This window comes from Alosa sapidissima, chromosome 1 (assembly GCF_018492685.1).
Source record: "Alosa sapidissima isolate fAloSap1 chromosome 1, fAloSap1.pri, whole genome shotgun sequence".
In the NCBI taxonomy this organism is placed as follows: domain Eukaryota; kingdom Metazoa; phylum Chordata; class Actinopteri; order Clupeiformes; family Clupeidae; genus Alosa; species Alosa sapidissima.
In genome coordinates, this window is record NC_055957.1 from 3013253 (window position 1) to 3033108 (window position 19856).

Genomic DNA, 19856 nt, shown 5'->3' on the forward strand with positions numbered 1-19856 from the left:
GTTGTTGTTACTGTGCTCTGTTGTCTCTGACTCTGTGTCCTCTGTGTTAGTGTGCTGTTGTTGTTAGTGTGCTCTGTTGTCTCTGACTCTGTGTCCTCTGTGTTAGTGTGCTGTTGTTGTTAGTGTGCTGTTGTTGTTAGTGTGCTGTTGTTGTTAGTGTGCTCTGTTGTCTCTGACTCTGTGTCCTCTGTGTCCTCTGTGTTAGTGTGCTGTTGTTGTTAGTGTGCTGTTGTTGTTAGTGTGCTGTTGTTGTTAGTGTGCTCTGTTGTCTCTGACTCTGTGTCCTCTGTGTTAGTGTGCTGTTGTTGTTAGTGTGCTCTGTTGTCTCTGACTCTGTGTCCTCTGTGTTAGTGTGCTGTTGTTGTTAGTGTGCTGTTGTTGTTAGTGTGCTGTTGTTGTTAGTGTGCTCTGTTGTCTCTGACTCTGTGTCCTCTGTGTGAGTGTGCTGTTGTTGTTAGTGTGCTCTGTTGTCTCTGACTCTGTGTCCTCTGTGTTAGTGTGCTGTTGTTGTTAGTGTGCTGTTGTTGTTACTGTGCTCTGTTGTCTCTGACTCTGTGTCCTCTGTGTTAGTGTGCTGTTGTTGTTAGTGTGCTCTGTTGTCTCTGACTCTGTGTCCTCTGTGTTAGTGTGCTGTTGTTGTTAGTGTGCTGTTGTTGTTAGTGTGCTCTGTTGTCTCTGACTCTGTGTCCTCTGTGTCCTCTGTGTTAGTGTGCTGTTGTTGTTAGTGTGCTGTTGTTGTTAGTGTGCTGTTGTTGTTAGTGTGCTCTGTTGTCTCTGACTCTGTGTCCTCTGTGTTAGTGTGCTGTTGTTGTTAGTGTGCTGTTGTTGTTAGTGTGCTGTTGTTGTTAGTGTGTTGTTGTTGTCTTTGCTCTGTACCCATGTCCCATGTTGTATTTTCTTTGTCGTTTGTAGCCATCTTGACCAGGACTCCCTGGCAGAAGAGACATTGTGTCTTAATGGGACCTTCCTGGTAAAATAACATTTTTTTTTTGTTTTTTTTTTAATTGTGTCTAACAATGCATTTTAGAATTCAGCACACTATTGAAAATGGGAAAGTTTTACACTGTGGTCTTCAACAAATGCACACTTTTAATAGGATGGGTATACCAGTGGGCTTGTGTTGGCTGTGGGTTGTGTGTTTGTTATCTATTTTCCTTATTATCTTAGGTTGGTTAAAATCACGTTTTTTGCTCTTTTCTTGGTTGTATCAGCATACACCCATTTGGACAGGAAAGTTTATTAACGTGTCTAGTAAAAGATCAGTCATACTGCATCTTCACCACAGGATGGCGGTGTGTGCACAAAGACTACTGTTGCAGCTGCAGGTGCCCCTGGTCAGAGACCTACTTTTATCAATTCTACAGTTTATGTGAATTAACAGAATAGTAGAAGCAGCCAATAAGGAACATTACATGTGCATGCTAATTCTTTAGAGCACAATATAATTCTCATTAGGCCTATATGAAGTAGCCTACATGGTGTTTAAACTTATTTTATTTAAAGAAAGGCAGAAGCAGATCATTCAAAATAAATATAATACTAAACTCTCCCTTTATAATTGGGGAGGGTTTAAAGGAAGGTTTTCCACATAAACATTAGACATTTCTTGAAATAGTGTATCATCACATTTTTATCAGATTGGGGAAAATGTAGTGTCAATTGTTATGGCCCTGCCCTCTGTGTGTCTGTGTGCCTTATTAACTTCGCCCATTGGCACTGACGTGCCAGGGTGCTTGTTTCCCTATCTGTTGCCCAGGTGTGCCTGATGGGAGTGATACTGAAGGCATGCTCAGTCTGCCCAGGTGTGCTTGATTGGGAGTGATACTGAAGGCCTGCTCAGTCTGCCCAGGTGTGCCTGATTGGGTGCTCAGTCTGCCCAGGTGTGCCTGATGGGAGTGATACTGAAGGCCTGCTCAGTCTGCCCAGGTGTGCCTGATTGGGAGAGATACTTGCTGCTCAGTCTGCGCTAGAGGCTGGACTCCTCCTCCTGGCTTGGTTTTGATTTTGTTTCTTTACTGGTTTCCCTGAGGCTGACTAACACCACATTCTGTTTATTTTACATCACACTGACTTGCACTACACGTTTTATCCTTATTCCTTAACCTTAGTCTCTGTTAACTTTTATTTAATAAATTCCTGTATAATTATTTCCAAACTGCTTTTCATCTCCCCTTCAATGTACATATGTGAGCCAGTATTTTACACATTGAGTAGAACTAAAAGACATGAACTGTCTTTCCTACCAAGAGCTTTTAAGCTGTTATCTTTATTATGCTATAGTGCTTTCTCTTTGAATTCCATGCCTTTGCCACGTCTTTATTTCCCTCCTGTTTGACACAATTCAGGTTTCATTGTTTTAAAAACTGTTTAATGCTGTCATATCTAACCTTCCATGTCAAACTTTGATTAATTATTTGTATTTTATCAAACATAATATTACAATCATTAGCATCGATCAATCAATGTCGGTCAATGTGACCTTGTCACAACCAATTTTATGGTAGGAATAAACAACAATATTCTTACAAATGTACAGTAATTTTAGTCTAAACCAACTGTTCACCTTCATCCCACAGATCAGTTGTCATCCTGAAGACTTCAGAAGTGCGCTCTCACCGTGGGGTTCAACCCATCACCATGGTAACTACTTCAGAGAGGAAGCACCAAGCTATCACTCAGCAGACAGCAGAAATACTGCAAAACGTTCAACATGTCTTTGTGCAGTAGCCTACTTCAACTGAAATGGTCACATAAAACATGAGTTTCCGTTAACATGTTCTCCATATTGTGCAAATTAGTGTAGCCTAAGTGAGTTTGTGCGCGAAAAAAGGTTCTAGGCTACCATAAGTTTTTTAAGCAGACTTAACAGGGAGAATATGACTTATGGACTAAAGAAAATGTAGCCTACATAGGCAACCTCTTCGACAACAGCCAGCATAGCCAAATGAAAATTAAAATGTGAAACATGTTATCTGTGTTAAGCCTACTTTATTTTCTGTAGCCTAGGTTCAGACACAAATCAGAATTTACAAACCTATAGGCTAAAAAGGCATTAGTCTTTCTTTAAAAGAAAAAAAACCGAGTTTTTTTAATCTCATCATATCCTTATTATTTATACAGATATCTCGTTATCAAAATAGATAGATTTAATCTAGGCCTGCAGCCAGGTATTTGTCTCACAAACAGATGTGAATAGTAGGCGAGGTGGTGTCTCCACTTGAACGCAAGCGTATGGTGATTCCCGATTGGTGTTTGTTGCTGTCAATCACACCTTTTCATGAGTCCGCTTCAACACCGCCATCATCTGATGCTCCGCGGTCATAAGCATTAGGTTAGGTTATGTGATTTTCATTTTTCATGTTATAAAATATACAAGTAGCATTGCGTCGATGTACTTTGCATCAGCAGAAGAGCGCATAATGTTTTAAACGGCCTATTTCATGGTAAGCACATGCTTTATTTCTCCTGCATTTCTGCATAGTGGGTGCATTCGCCTTGTCCCCCTTCTACAGATTTCAAGTTAATTCATGGGGGCGATGCGGATAATAGCCTACCTCGTATTGTACTGAGTTTACTGTTGTTTCTGACGTTAGGCGTCTTCTAATAAAAACATATTGTGCCGATCGCAGTCACTCAAAAGGAAGTGGTTATCCATAAATGACGTGATTGTGCATGCTCCTCGTTCTGTACCGGAGCGAAATCGGCGTCCTGTTACTGCAGCGGCTGATGCGCAGAGCAGAGGGCTTGGATGGAAAACCTATGTCGCCCCTTAAATCAACTAGCCCAAAGGCCAACTTTTACGGGAGTGGTCAGCATGTTTTCTCCGGTTCAGCAGATGCTTATGTCAATGAGTAGCGTTGTAGAGAAGATCATTCTACGCGTTGCAGTAGGGTTGCTGTGGCAGTCGGATGAACTGTTGCAGGGCAGATCAATGGGATACCGTAGGCTTGTCGTTTAGATATGTTGTTTTTGTAAATATCTACATCACGAGAGCATATTTATTCTATATTTCCGTGAGCATCGTGACCCATGGTGCCATCGTCATGTAGAATACGTTTATGATAACAGACGGCCTCAAATTAAACCTATAGCCTACGCTGCACACTGGCGTATCCTGATAGCATTCTATCAAGTCAGATGCTTCAGTAAGCACTGGATGTCGGGTAAACAGAATGAAGGCCTGCTGCATGATAAACCAGTAAACGACATTACAACATCAATGGGTGAACCATGAGTGCCACAAGGGGATGTGGCACCCACGTCTCTAAGGGAGCAGGCGGTACCAGACACTGTTGGCCATAGTGTTTTCTTTTAGTGCACGTTTCCTATAGCAGTTCGCTTGGTTTATAGCTTGCTCGCTTTATAGCACGACAGGCCCTATGGGTACATCCATGCCCGAACCGACCCTGCGCAGAACCGGTCCAGATCCCCAACAGAGTTCATGATGTTGTTGTTTATCAATGTTTACAAATCCTTTTGGCTTAAGCATGCAATGGACATTATCACGTGATATATGATAAAAAATGAACTGAGGTTCATTCAAGGTTGTAAAAAATGCTGAATGCTATAAACAGTCTCCGATTTTGAAAGAGATCTGAAGTCTTTTAAGCTTTACACAACTCATCTGTTAGCAGTTTTATTATGCCATAGCCTATCATGCATTGCCCAAATCCATAAAATATCCTTCTAGACCTTTATTTAACTACATAGCAGTATTTACTGTGACATGAAAGGACCTTCTGCACCATCTGTATGGCTTAGGCCTATTGGGTGTTTGAACTCCCTGACAAGTTGATGTGGAAACTGATGTTAATGCAATGATGTGGCCTGCTGATGTAGGCTGCAGTGGGATGGCAGTGGAATGGTGCTAGAGACACCACAGAGTAAACATTCATCTGACATAAATCTGCTCTCTCCGCGTCACACTGCTTACTGCCCTAATCTAGGCTGTATCTGAAATGGAATACAATCTAGGGATGATAGAAAGTAAACAATCTGTGATGACAGACAGTCATAGTAAGTACAACTAATGTATTTTTAATGAGCACTCTGGATCCATGGCTAATGTGTGAAGCCATGGATCCAGAGTGTGAAAAGATGTATGTTATATTAACATACAAAAGGAATAATGAAGTTAATTATACATTTTGTTTAACATATACATCTTTTGTTATAACTGTTTCCTCAAAGTGCTACATGTTTATTTATGTATTTCCTTTACTTTACTATCACCAATTATGACATTTGAATAATGTGGATGATATGATGATTTATTTCATATTATTTATTAATGATACATACTGCTTGGCTATTTCTGACCATTAGCTGAATGCCGTGGCAGACTGGTTGATTGAGTTGTGCTGACATAATGGGGTCTCCGTTAATGACACCCATTCAGCTAGTTAAATTTGGGAACTAAACAGGAGCAAGGTGCCCAATTACACAGTGCAGTGACCTCGTAAATTCCTGGGTTGGTAAGGACAATTATTTTGTCACTGTCACAAGTATTAAACAGAGGTAAAGCCATTTCTGTGTTCGTTATTGTACATTTCATGGAAATGCATCTGTTCAGAGCATCAGTGAATTGAAATATCAATAGACATACAGTACAGTACATATCCTCTTGTTAAGACACAATTATTTTCTTTTTTTTAATCAAATTGTTGAAAACAAAGCATGATTTATGAGAGTTGTTGACACACAAGAGTGAGAATTGAATTTGATAAGACAAAATTATTTTCTTTTTTTATCAAATTGTTGAAAACAAAACATGATTTATGAGAGTTGTTGACACATGAAAGTGAGAATTGAATTTGATAAGACAAAATTATTTTCTTTTTTTTATCAAATTGTTGAAAACAAAACATGATTTACTGTATGAGTGTTGTTGACACACGAAAGTGAGAATTGAATTCTCGAAAACTACTGTAATTTGTCATCATCTAACGTTGTCAGACCTAAAGTGGATTCTCTTTCCTCTCCCACTCAGACGCAAAATAATGGGCTGTGTACAATGTAAGGACAAAGAGGCCACCAAACTGACGGACGAGCGAGAGAACAGCATCACGCAACACTCGGGCTACCGCTATGGCTCTGACCCCACCCCCCAGCACTACCCCAGCTTCGGCGACGCCGCCATCCCCAACTACAACAACTTCCACCAGCCCGTCAGTCAGGGGGTGGCGGTGTTCGGGGGGGTCAACTCCTCCTCCCACTCTGGGACCCTGCGCTCTCGCGGAGGGACAGGTAAAAACGGATCATCACGGTCAGAAACGCCTCCTGTGTTGCTCATAGTTAAGAGAAAACTCACTGATGACAGACATGGTCTTCTCTAAAGATTTCATTCTGCTTTCAGCATTGTACCGCTTGAAACAACGGACACTGTCCAAGTGTTTTCATAGAGCATTAAGCCTGTAACCTGGGTGAACCCAGAGGAACCTGGTAGCAAATTTGAATTTCCGTCCGGTCAGGACCGTCTGGAAAGGATCCTATTGAGGTCCGTATCCGAACATCCTGTTTTATGACTTCCAGTGGCACAACCAGCAATGAAATTAAACTTAAATTGGTGCATTAAACTCTTACCAAATCATTTCAGAAGTGCAGCAAACACATCTTTCTTGTAAACGAAGATTTTAGATGTTTACCCAGTTCCAAAGATTTTGGTGATTCGGAAACGGATGTCAACAGGCTCCTTTCCAGACCAACCTGCAGAGCAAATTCTAATTTGCTAAAAGGTTTGTCTGGGTTCACCCAGGCTATTAAGTATAAGTCCTTGTGATATTTTCCAGTTACAATCTTATATGTGTAGTTTCTTAGCAGTGTTAAATCCTTCAACAGCAACATCTTTGTCACGCTGATAGCATTTCTGTCCAAATAGGAGTCACCCTGTTTGTAGCACTTTACGACTATGAGGCAAGAACAGAGGAGGACCTCAGCTTTAGGAAGGGGGAGAAGTTTCAGATACTCAACAGCACGTAAGTCTTAAAAGCCTCAGAAGTCTACTCTACAATGCTACACACACACATATAGTACACACACATATAGTACACACACATATAGTACAGTGTGTGAGGAGATGTACATTTGAGCATTGAACAGGCACAGGGCTCAAACCAACAATGTTTTACTCTCCCATATCATGTTTTGACTGTCCAAGGACCATGTTGTAGCTTGTATATGTTTGAAAGTGTTGCACCACAGCTGTCTGTGCAGAAATCTGTATTCATGGAAAGGAAGGAAGGCGGAGGTCTGACAAAGTCCACATTTCTATGAGTAGTATACAGTATACTGACAAAGTCCACATTTCTATGAGTAGTATACAGTATACTGACAAAGTATACTGACAAAGTCCACATTTCTATGAGTAGTATACAGTATACTGACAAAGTCCACATTTCTATGAGTAGTATACAGTATACTGACAAAGTCCACATTTCTATGAGTAGTATACAGTATACTGACAAAGTCATTTAGAAATACAGAATTGCGGAATGGTTCCAATGTATTGCACATCTTTATACTTAAAGGAACCGTATGTAAGAAAAATATTTCAATTAATCATAAAATGGCCCTGATATGTCACTAGACATTAAGAAATCATGTTCATTTCAAATACTTATATCATTAACAACAATAGTCCGGCCCGGATATTGTCATTTAAAAAGTGAAGTTGCAGCCCTCAACTGATGTTGATGTTGTGTTTTGTCATGTCATGTTGTGTTTTGGCCTGATGCGCCACCCTCCACCTATCTACTAATCACGAAGTCAGTAGTGTTTCGCCATCCGGGTTGGCAACCTCGAGTCAGGGGGGAGGGGGAGGGGATACACCGCTCTTCAGTATTTTGAAAGTGATTGCAGTACCAGTTTTGGCCACAATCTTACATATGGTTCCTTTAAATCTCTTGAAATAGCAGTGCTTGACATGACTATGACATTCTAAAATACTACTTCATCTGTTACTATCACAAACAAAAAAACTGCTATAAAAGTGTTACTAAAGCACCACTGTGTAGAGAACTATTGCTGTCTGTGTGAAACTTCCCTGCAGTTTACCAGCCTGTCCCCATTAACCAAATGAGCTTTGGGCATAGGGAACATGGATTTCCTATCCAGTTGGGTTTGCCTGATGAAGACTTGAGCAGTTGAAACATTACAGCAATGAAGTTTCTATGAGAGCATAACATCAGTGCTAGAACAGCTCCTTTTTTGTCACAGCATTTATTGGTGCCTGTAAAAGACACGATAAAAACGATGCAAATTGCAAAAACTGTCTTGCCTTTTATTGTGCTGATCGTTAACTGCTTCTTGCCAACCTGTTTGCTTCTCTCGGTGTCAGAAATCTCAGAGTTAGAAAATACTTATCTTTAGTGCCATTACAGGCATGAATGTATGTTTCCAAACCAACCAAATAAAATTAGATGTAACTGTCACAAAAAAAACAAAATAAAAATAAACTACAGAAAAGTAACAATATCAGTGTAAAAAGCTACACTAAACAGGTGTGTAAGGTATGCCAGGTGGGTGCTACACATTGGTGGTGGTTAGTGAGGTCCCCCTTTCCATGTGAAGCGCTTTGTGTGTTGAGAAAAGCGCTTTATAAACGTAACGTGTTGTTGCTGTGTAAAAAAGAAGTGAAGATGTGCAGTATGTGAAGGTCTGACCACCACACAGCATAATATTAGCATGATGCTGAATGATCTCATGATACATGTTTGAACATTATGTCCCTGTGCAGTGAAGGTGACTGGTGGGACGCTCGGTCCCTTAACACCGGCGGAACAGGCTACATCCCCAGCAACTACGTGGCTCCGGTCGACTCTATTCAGGCAGAGGAGTACGTTCCGCAACTTATCCCACTCCACTCTCACACCTGTTAATCAGTAACTGCACACAGAACTACTGTAAAGCACAGTATGTATGTTGGTACAGTAAGTTGGCAGAGCCCTGCTGGCTTCAGCTGCTATCTCCTTTTTGAACGTTGATATTTTTAGAAGAGTCATTGGAAATGTATATGTGTGCTCTCGTCATCACCTCTACGCATATTTGCACAAACTCAAATTTGCACTCGAGGCTGTGTGCAAAGTAAGCTTGATTCCGTAATCCTGCTGTCTATTTCTGCCTGACTGTGTTTCGCCTGTCGCCCCTTTTAGCTGGTACTTTGGTAAATTAGGCCGCAAGGATGCGGAGAGACAGCTCCTCTCCAATGGCAACCCCAGAGGCACATTTCTAATAAGAGAGAGTGAAACCACCAAAGGTAGCCCAAGCTATTTCTTACATCCAAAATGAACCGCATTCACAAAGTAATTTTGTAGTCTCTAATATAGTGTATAAAAATCTTGATAAGACATTCTGTGATATTAAATCTTTGTGGGTTGATGTGATGTTACAATCTATGATGTGCTTGGTGTTATCAAGTTGCTGTAGGAAGCAGATAAGAGCAATTGAAGGCGTACGTGAGGTGTGATGTGGTGTTATCTGGTGATAACCGTGTGGTGTTATCTGGTTCTTCCAGGAGCCTACTCATTATCCATCCAGGACTGGGACGACGTAAAGGGGGATCACGTGAAACACTACAAAATACGCAAACTGGACAACGGAGGATATTACATCACCACACGGGCTCAGTTTGAGACTCTTCAACAGCTTGTGCATCACTACTCCAGTAAGATGGTCATACATTAATGTCCAGTTTCCCCAGACACAGATAAAACCTAGCCGTAGAGAGCTTTTAGTCTAGGATTCTAGGAAGATCATACACTAATGTCCAGCTTCCCCAGACACGGATGTAACCTCGCCGTATAATTCAGTGAAGGTCTCCACTGAGAAAGAGCTTTTAGTCTAGGACTAGGCATAATCCTCGCCTGGGGAAATGATTCTAAATTATGTCATTCACACACATTGGTCCAGTAAGTCTACTTCTGGAAAGGGTGTGACAGCTTAATTATGTTATAGTGTATTGCGAATGAGATTGATGTAACACAAGCAATTGCATAGCAGTTATTACAGACCTGGTAGGCCTTTAGGCTTTGCCATGTACAGTGAAGCCCCCATATGGAAGCCCCGGTATCTGTGGGGGATATGTTCCAAGACCTTCAGCAGATTGAGGTCACTGGATAATAGCAAACACCGTATGTAAATGATGATTTTTAAACAAAGTTCAGGAGGAGCCCATAAGGTTGATTGACAGCCATCACTCACCCCACTTCCGTTTGTAGATGCAACCCTCCTTATCTGCACACTACACTACATCAGGCTCTGGAGTCGCAACGCCTCCCACCTCTTCCATTTCACTCTTAGCGCTAAGCTCATATTACTTATCCATAAGTGGGTGTCAGCAGACATCCCATAATCTCCACTATTGGCATCCCAGGACAATAAAAAATATATTATAAATTATACTGTTAGAAAAGTTATGCGATTGTGACAAGGGCTGAATAGACCTCCAGTCCTTCCTTCCCTCTTTCCTTCCTCCTTTGTTAGCCTACAGTATGTCCTAGCCCTTCCTCCTGTTAGCCTACAGTATGTCCTAGCCCTTCCTCCTGTTAGCCTACAGTATGTCCTAGCCCTTCCTCCTGTTAGCCTACAGTATGTCCTAGCCCTTCTAGCCCTTCTATGGAGAAAAGGAAGAAAGAAAGTGATAGAGGAATCAAGGACACACATGAGAAAAGAGATGCACCAAAAGACACATCACATTTATGTTAAAGGAATGATCCGAAGTTAAAACAACCTGGGGTCTATGTATGGATGACAACGAGTTCAAACTTTCGTTTGGGAGCAAAATTACGTTAACTGGAGGAGTTTTGAGCTAGACTGTCATTTGCATTAGCAACAAAATGGTTTATAGCCTGTAGCAGTGGGCATGGAGCCACGTCAAAATAAATCGTTATTTTCAAACCACTGACAAGGTTCAAAATAGCCGTACACTTCGGTGGTAGTGTGTATAGGGTCCCTCCAGACAAAATGAAGTATTGTAAACTTTGAAAGTGTACAGAGAGCCTATAACTGATTTGACGCTACCAGAACACAAAGTAAGTGTCCAATGCATACATCTAGTGTCCTCATTATTGTCATGTGTACTCTCATAAGCCAATCTGTGCTTGTGTTTATTATTCTGGTGGGTCATCGTATGTCTCATATTCTGGTCTGTGTCCTTATTGTGGTCCTTATCCTCATATTCTAGTCTGTGTCCATATCTGTCTTATGTCCTTATCTCTTATATTCTGGTGTGTGTCCCTGACTGCCTCGTGTCCTTATCGTTACCCGCTGTGTCTCGTTACAGCCAGGGCCGCCGGGCTGTGCTGCCGTCTGATCGTGCCCTGCCACAAGGGCATGCCTCGGCTCACAGACCTGTCCGTCAAGACCAAAGACGTCTGGGAGATCCCACGGGAATCCCTCCAGCTGATCAAGCGGCTGGGAAACGGCCAGTTCGGGGAGGTCTGGATGGGTACGCTCTCCCACCACACTGCAGGCCATATGCCACATCTAAACACAGTCATTGCGTACATGTTTACGGCCTGCTTTAGAAATCACACGTTGATGCAGTGTAGTACAATGAGTGCTGTATTAATCCACGGAAACTCTGCTGCTATATACTACACTGACATTTTCTCTGTAACTGTGATTTTTCTCTGCTCTGCTCTGAGTTCAGTTTATCTGTTCGTCTTAGTGAAGTGGAGATTTGGCCACAGGGAGCTTTACATAATGAAAACGTAAGAGATGAAGACCGTTAGTATAAAACCTGAGTGTCTGGGAGATGTTTTTCTTTTTTTTTTTAAAAGTATATCTTTTTGGGCTTTAATGCCTTTAATCCGACAGGATAGTGGAGAGTGACAGGAAGTGAGTGGGAGAGAGATTTGGGGTGGGATCCGGAACCCCGGTCACCAGCGTACGTGCAGTGGCCCCAGCCAGTTGCGCCATAATTTAGATATTCTTTTTCATTTCAGTTGCTTTGGTTTGTTTTTTGTTTTTATTAGCTGATTTAAAAGTCCAGGTCAGACAATAGTTCCTGTTAATGGAACCATTTCAGGCGTGCCTTCTAAATGTTACTGCTGCTGTGCCACAGTTTCTAAACATCTGTCTGCCTGTCGTGTTCCTGACAGGTACATGGAATGGCACGACCCAGGTGGCGGTAAAGACTCTGAAGCCGGGGACCATGTCCCCCGAGTCCTTCCTGGAGGAAGCGCAGATCATGAAGAAGCTGAGACATGACAAGCTGGTACAGCTTTACGCTGTAGTGTCCGAGGAGCCCATCTACATCGTTACCGAGTTCATGAATAAAGGTCAGTAATGTTCACTCAGATCATGTGAATAAAGTAACATGGACGATAGCAGTATTTAGTCTTATTATACGGCTCTTCACAATGCTAGTAGAACGCTCCATTGACTTGAATGGGATTTCCCAAAGTTCTACCGGTCATTAGTTTCGTCTAAGGACCTCCGCTGGCGCGTCGCGGTTCGGTTCGCCCTGTCGGGACTTATTTTCCCAATAATGACCGGCGTTCTATACATTATCCCTTACACAATGCTAGTAGAACGCTACATTGACTTGATTGGGATTTCCCAACATTCTATGGTAAAATATTTTCATGTAATTACCGCTGACAATGGCAACAGGTCTTGTGCCTCTGATTTACGTCTGTAATATAACTCAAATAGTCCGGTCACTTCTTGCAATTGAAATTCATTCAAAAGTGAAAGCAGACGGTTGATCAGCTGTGTTCTAAAGAATGTTTGTTTGAAGTTCAGTGTGTGTTGCGAACTATTTGTATTCGATGACAAAATGCTAACAAATAAATGTAAAGTGACGCATCATGTGGAGTTTATTTTTTCGTTTAGCAAGTAGCCGTATATAAAGCGGGATAATGTATGGAACGGCAGCCATTATCGGGAAAATAAGTCCCTTCTGGGCAAAGCAAGATCCCTCTGCTGGCAAAAATGGCCGGCGTTCCATACATTACAGTATGCCTTACTTATTCTCTAATCAAGTACAGCCTATCAATTGGGACTATTTTAATGCTGAAAGAAAGATATATCCATCATCTCATCGCATTTTATTTATTAAGTAAATAGATTGTTCATTAGCCAGGCTCCAGTCTGCCAAATGTGTCCTGAGCTACATCTGATTTTCCACTTCATATAGCCTCATCACTAATACCAGTAAAAATGGCCAAATCACTTCGGTGCACATTTTGTCTTACGTTTTGTGTGCTGCTTTGACTGACAGCTTGTTTTGGATTTTCAGGCAGTTTACTCGATTTCTTGAAGGATGGCGAAGGACGAGGACTTAAACTACCAAACTTAGTGGACATGGCAGCTCAGGTAAAGTCAATCAATAAACTACCAAACTTTGTGGACATGGCAGCTCAGGTAAGGTCAATCAATAAACTACCAAACTTAGTTGACATGGCAGCTCAGGTAAGGTCAATCAATAAACTACCAAACTTAGTGGATATGGCAGCTCAGGTAAGGTCAATCAATAAACTACTGTACCAAACTTAGTGGACATGGCAGCTCAGGTAAGGTCAATCAATCTGAATAATGTTTGGGAATAGAATGCACTGTGCTGTTGTGTTGACACATAAAATGCTCATGTATATTTGCTTATTTATGCAAGCTAATGTAATTAAATGTTAACCTTGAAATGTAGTTTGTGCCTTGTCACCTTTTCGCCTACTTCCCAACGGTACTGAGTAGTGTGCTTATTTTTCAACTCCGTTCAGTTTACTGTTCAAAGGCAGCATGTGGCGATGTCTTACACTCAGTAGAAGTTCAAACCCACAAGGCCTTTTGGGCCGTCCTACACCAGTTTCAGTTGAGCTCTCCATCGAAGTTCTCTTTTAGTCTGGGTTTAGTCTGGGTTTATTCGATGGTTAGGAAACCTTACAGCTTTAACCTTTCTGTGGTGTGCTGATGCATTCATGGTCTGAAGTATGTAACTCTCTATCTGTAGGTGGCATCGGGGATGGCTTACATTGAGAGGATGAACTACATCCATAGAGATCTCCGCTCTGCAAATATCCTGGTTGGTGACAGCCTGGTGTGCAAGATTGCTGACTTTGGGCTTGCTAGGCTGATTGAAGACAATGAATACACAGCCCGGCAAGGTAAGACCACTTCTCAATCCTTCACAGGAAAAGAGAAGAAAATCAAAAAAGAAACCTATTCACAACAGCCCCCGGATAAGGACATGCTGGCATGTTTTGCAAATTGTGTCAGTTCCTTCACTCTGAAGCTGACATGCAATTAACAACAGGATCTATCTGGAAGCTTCAATGTCTTTCCACATAGGGGATATTAGAAAAGTGATACAAATATGTCTTAATGGCCCTAAGTAGCACATACGGTATCTTGAACAGGTGAAATATCTGAGTAGCAAGTTGAGGTATAACATCTTTTAAGGTTATAAAATACTACTGTATCTTGCTAGGCTGTCAGGAGACCTTGTAATGGCTCCCTCATGAGTGCAAGCTGAGGGAGGTGAGATAGCCTAAAGGCTGCACGTGTCCTCTTGCTTCTCTGAGGGAGGTGAGATAGCCTAAAGGCTGCACGTGTTGTGTCCTCTTGCTTCTCTGAGGGAGGTGAGATAGCCTAAAGGCTGCACGTGTCCTCTTGCTTCTCTGAGGTAGGTGAGATAGCCTAAAGGCTGCACATGTCCTCTTGCTTCTCTTTCAGGAGCCAAGTTCCCCATCAAGTGGACAGCCCCCGAGGCGGCGCTCTATGGAAGGTTCACCATTAAATCTGACGTCTGGTCCTTTGGGATACTGCTCACTGAGCTTGTGACCAAGGGAAGAGTGCCGTACCCAGGTGAACTAGATGTGCTTGCTATCCAGTTTACTGGAGTTCATACACAGTTTAAATTGTGTCAGTCCTTGTGTCCATGTTTGTGAGTGTAGATGTACTAACTATACAGTATATGCATGTTGTATTCAAGTCTCAGCAATGTCTATCTGAGCAAGGCCTACCTTATGTCCACAAATTAGATTTTTTTTCACCAAATAATAATGTGATTAATTATTAATTAAATAATATTAGTATGTTATATTAATAAATTATATTTATATGTGTATGTATGTATGTATGTATGTATATGAGTCACACAGATTTGTGATTGTCTATGAATATGTTTGTTTAGCTAGAATACTCAGAACAATGCCTCTATGGTGTGCGTGCGCGTGCGTGCGTGTGTGCGTGTTTGTCCACCAGGCATGAACAACCGTGAGGTGCTGGAGCAGGTGGAGCGAGGCTACCGGATGCCCTGCCCCCAGGACTGCCCGCTCTCCCTCCACGAGCTGATGGTCCAGTGCTGGCGAAGAGACCCCGAGGAGCGGCCCACCTTTGAGTACCTGCAGGCCTTCCTCGAGGATTACTTCACTGCCACCGAGCCCCAGTACCAACCTGGAGACAATCTCTAAACACACGCTTTCACCACCAGGGGGCACTCTCCCTTTTGTAATGCTATTACTACTATACTTATGATGATGATGATGATGGTGGTGATTATTGTTATTATTTAAAACTTGACTGAATATTTGACGGGACACGGACCCTCGTGGTGATGCCAACGTGACAGAGGCTCTTCCATACGACCCTCGTGGTGATGCCAACGGGACAGAGGCTCTTCCATACTTCTCATCGATCTCATCGCTCTTGAATATGACAAAGTACAAAACTATGAGACGCCATCCTCCATCATGATGATGTGAAAACAATGCTATTAGGAGAGTCAAAACAATGTTGTTGGGAAAATGCAATCTCTGTGGCTTGGCCCTCCCAGTGTTTTAAGAGGATCTCTTAAACGTGGTGATGTGCTTGTACTTACTGTAAATATCACCTGTGCGTTAACTGAACCTCTGTTTATTTTTGCCTCGTTTACATTCGTTTATGTTTTTTGCAACCTCCCCTCACACAACGCCGCCCTGATTAGTCCGCTGTTGTAAAGCATTAAAAAGCATGGATCAGGATGCCTAACGGGTGTGATGGAATGGTGTGATGGAATGGAGAATCTATTGTGAAGACTGACCATATGGTAGCATTCATCATCAATACATTTTTGTGGCGCTTTTTAAGGCAAAACAAGAGAGCACTTTTCTACAATGGGGCTATAACTGAAACACTTTAAAGGAAACTTCCGGCAATTTTCACACAGATCTCACCAAGGTCACCGAGTACTGTCGGTAGGAAAGAAATCGGCGCTACCAAGCTCGAGTTGCTGCAGCCAACAGCTAGAGCAGTAAGGCAGCTACAGTGCTACACTCTGGGAGCGTGATTCTAAAGATGCCCCCAGAGTGTAGCACTGAAGCTGCCTGGCTACTCTAGCTGTTGGCAACTTGAGCTAGGCAGCGCCGATTATTTTTCATACCAACAGCACTCGATGACCTTGAGACCTTGAAATTTGCTGTAATTCTCCTTTAAAGGAGAATTCCGGTGTGATATTGACCGAGGGCCCTGACATTTAAAACGAGACATTGAGAACTTTGAAAAAGCACTGGTAGTTTACTTACAAGACGATTTATACAGACAGTATCTTCACAAAGTTTAGCGTTTGCAGCCATCTTGAATTTAGTCACGATAAGTCGAGCAACGAGTAAGAATGAACAGGTATGATAAGGGATCAGATTCCAAAAATAATTCAGTGGAAATGCATGGATTCCAGTTGCTGCTACTGGAAGAAACTGGAATCCATGCATTTCCACTGAATTATTTTTGGAATCTGATCCCTTATCATACCTGTTCATTCTTACTCGTTGCTCGACTTATCGTGCTAGCCCGATGCCGAAGCACCACTATTGAAAAAGCTGTTGGTAGCATCGGCTAACTAGCGCCAGATTTTGGAGTGCAGGGGACAAGCCGAGATGGGCTATGAGACATACGTTCACACTCGGTATCATGTTTCAATACACTTTAGGTCAATATCACACCGGAATTCTCCTTTAATGTCCCAATAACTCTCTGTCTGTGTCAGTGAGCTTTAAATCATATTTGAACAATTAATTATAACAATTCAGAACTTCATCTGAAATGCTGTAGACTTATATTTAAAATAAGGGTCCTATAAATTAAATTATTATGACAGTGCATAAGTTCCAAGTCTTCATGTAGAAAAAGCTTATTTACAAAGGCCAAGTCTCAGTAAGACGTTTGAGGGAAACAGATGGTGAATTATGCTGCCGCCACTGGTTTCCACTACTATAAAATGAAATTCAGAGCTATTAATATCACTTTAAAACAATAACAGCATCCTTAATTGTTACTCATGTTTAAAACATCTCAAACATTACCAGTAATAATATTTTTATTTCTCATTGTCTCACCCATGAAAATGTACTTTTCTAATTGTTCTGTTAAATATCCTAAATGTTCAATTCCTGTAAATGATCCAAGCTAAGGTAGCCCATATTTCTGTGACATTTTTCATCTTCAAATGTGACATTATTGGCAGTAGGAAAACATTGCTCCAAACTAAATTTTCATTTGCCAAGAGTTTTAGAGAAGGCATTTCATTTTAGGCCAGTAATTGAGCAACTGTATTTCAGTTTTGCCAAGCTAATAGACAACATCTGTGATATAATTATGCTTACTTAACTCTTAAATGCTTACAGAACTGATCACTGTTGAATTTTAAAATAGGTAATTTTATTTAAGTTAGAATGTTGTTTGGTTTCCTAAAAATTCTAATGTATTTGACCTAATGTATATTTAAGACTGTTGATAAGCAGTCTCTCTCCGTCTCACAGACATGCAAACCCCTGCCCTGCCTGAGGCGCTGTCTCTTGTGCTTTGCATCCTGTCAGTTTCTCCGTCTTTGGAGAATTCAGTGTCCGCTTCAATGAGTCCAGCCCCCTCTAGTGGTGTCCGTCCATGAACTACATCTCTGCTAACATGTCACTGTATATCTCCCTCTACTGGTGACTGTCCATGAACTACATCTCTGCTAACATCACTGAATTACACCATACTTTATGGAACACAATTTGGTTGTGTCATGCCTGAATTTCTCCAATGAGTCTTAAAAATGTATCCATTTTCTAATCATACTGCTTTTTTACCTCATGTTTATTTTTGTATCAGATTAGATTAAAATCAGTCATCTTCAGAATGTTTGATTCCTCAACATGTTTATTTTGCCTACGTTATCGCCATGCTCTTATTTTGTAAAAAATAAAAGTTCATGCTTCTTATTTGCTGGTCCCATGATGTGGGGTAGTGAGTATGTGGGCAATGCTGGCTTTGTAGTGACACAAGAAAGAACTCAACATGTTCAATGAATAACTCTCTGAAGAATTGGATGATTTACAGTAATGTTCACTTTTAACATTAACATTGTTTTATTTGTTTGTTAGTTTGCATCACACATGGTTGACTCACCTCTCTGGTTCGCACACTGTACTACAGGATACCCCCCTATTTCTATCTGACAGCATACAGTATTTCTCTCAGATGGCAGAGGACCTATTAGAAAACAGCATACAGTATTTCTCTCAGATGGCAGAGGACCTATTAGAAGACAGCATACAGTATTTCTCTCAGATGGCAGAGGACCTATTAGAAGACAGCATACAGTATTCAGATGGCAGAGGATCTATTAGAAGACAGCATACAGTATTTCTCTCAGATGGCAGAGGACCTATTAGAAGAATAGAAGAAGATCTATTCATTCCCTCACAAAATGGCTACCTGCTCTCACCTCTTGATCTGAAGTTAGAAAACTGAAATGATTTGAGTCACTACCAGAGATCAGATATTTAAAATCAACAGAAAAAAACAAAGACTATCAATGAATCAATTTGAATTTAGGCCCATGTACTGTATATAAAACTGTCATTCCCACACATCCCAGCAGAGAGCAGAACGTCTCACATGCTGACATGTGGAAGTCCGTTTGGTTCCACAGAGGTGATGTTCATACTTGCGCAGTGTTTATTTCTATGAATATTCTATAAATACAGTGGAAGTCATCTGCTGTGAATGGGACAGGACTTCGCACATGACTATATGACCACAGAGATTTTATTAAAGTTGCTGGAGTGACAGGATACCATATGACAGATGAAAACCTATCTACTGCAACTGATTGGCTCATTTACAGTTCTATGAGGTGTAAAGCATACCATAAACGCACGTCTACCACCATGTTAAAAAATGTAGACAAAACCTGAGGAGGAAGAGAAAGAAAACCACAGGGCAGCAGATGGACATCTGAAACAGGCAAAGTAACCCTGTAGATGTGTACATGTACACATGAATAATGTGGCACTGTAGATATGTACATGTACACATGAATAATGTGGCCCTGTAGATATGTACATGTACACATGAATAATGTGGCACTGTAGATATGTACATGTACACATGAATAATGTGGCACTGTAGATATGTACATGTACACATGAATAATGTGGCAAACTGTGCATTCATATAATGTTTCTTCTCCTGCTACCAATAATTCTACTACTTGAAGCACAGTGACTGATCACATAAATACGTGTTGTTAGTTGTGTAGACCACACTGCTGTTTTCTGCTGTTTCCTGTGGCATTTGCACAGGCACTCTGGCCCTACGTGTCACTGGGCCCAGGCCAATGACAGAGGGAAAGGTGTATCTGTGTGTGTGTGTGTCTGTGTGTGTGTGTGTCTGTGTGTGTGTGTCTTCTTTCATCCCCGTGTGACTGATGATGTCCCTTCGCTTCGTGCTGTCCGCTGGGGTCTCCTGGCGGGATCACGCCCCTGCTGCCAAAAAAGGCCATGGTGCAAGCAGCTGGCAGAGGGAACACCAGCTAATAATAACCCAGACCAGCGAGGGGGATAAGGTTACCTTGGAGGTCCACTTGCTTCTGCCCGCCCGCCTGCCTGCCTGCGTTC

The 19856-nt window shown here is 41.7% G+C and overlaps 1 protein-coding gene across 1 annotated transcript; it reads left to right on the forward strand.

Moving 5' to 3' along the window:
- Positions 1–3287: 3287 nt before the first annotated feature.
- On the forward strand, positions 3288–15966 carry fyna (FYN proto-oncogene, Src family tyrosine kinase a). Its single transcript, XM_042107634.1, has 12 exons — positions 3288–3443; positions 5990–6246; positions 6878–6974; positions 8735–8833; positions 9150–9253; positions 9512–9661; positions 11279–11443; positions 12099–12278; positions 13241–13317; positions 13949–14102; positions 14671–14802; positions 15202–15966. The coding sequence occupies exons 2-12, from the start codon at positions 6000–6002 to the stop codon at positions 15408–15410; spliced, it is 1614 nt and encodes a 537-aa protein (XP_041963568.1). The 5' UTR covers positions 3288–3443; positions 5990–5999; the 3' UTR covers positions 15411–15966.
- The last annotated feature ends 3890 nt before the right edge of the window (positions 15967–19856 follow it).

What these genes read in the sequence shown, in the direction of transcription:
- fyna (XM_042107634.1), top strand. Translation starts at nt 6,000, where the DNA reads ATGGGCTGTGTACAATGTAAGGACAAAGAGGCCACCAAACTGACGGAC. An exon ending in GACTCTATTCAGGCAGAGGA is followed by an intron (nt 8,834 to 9,149) that starts GTACGTTCCGCA and finishes CGCCCCTTTTAG; the next exon opens with CTGGTACTTTGGTAAATTAG. An exon ending in GTTCGGGGAGGTCTGGATGG is followed by an intron (nt 11,444 to 12,098) that starts GTACGCTCTCCC and finishes TGTTCCTGACAG; the next exon opens with GTACATGGAATGGCACGACC.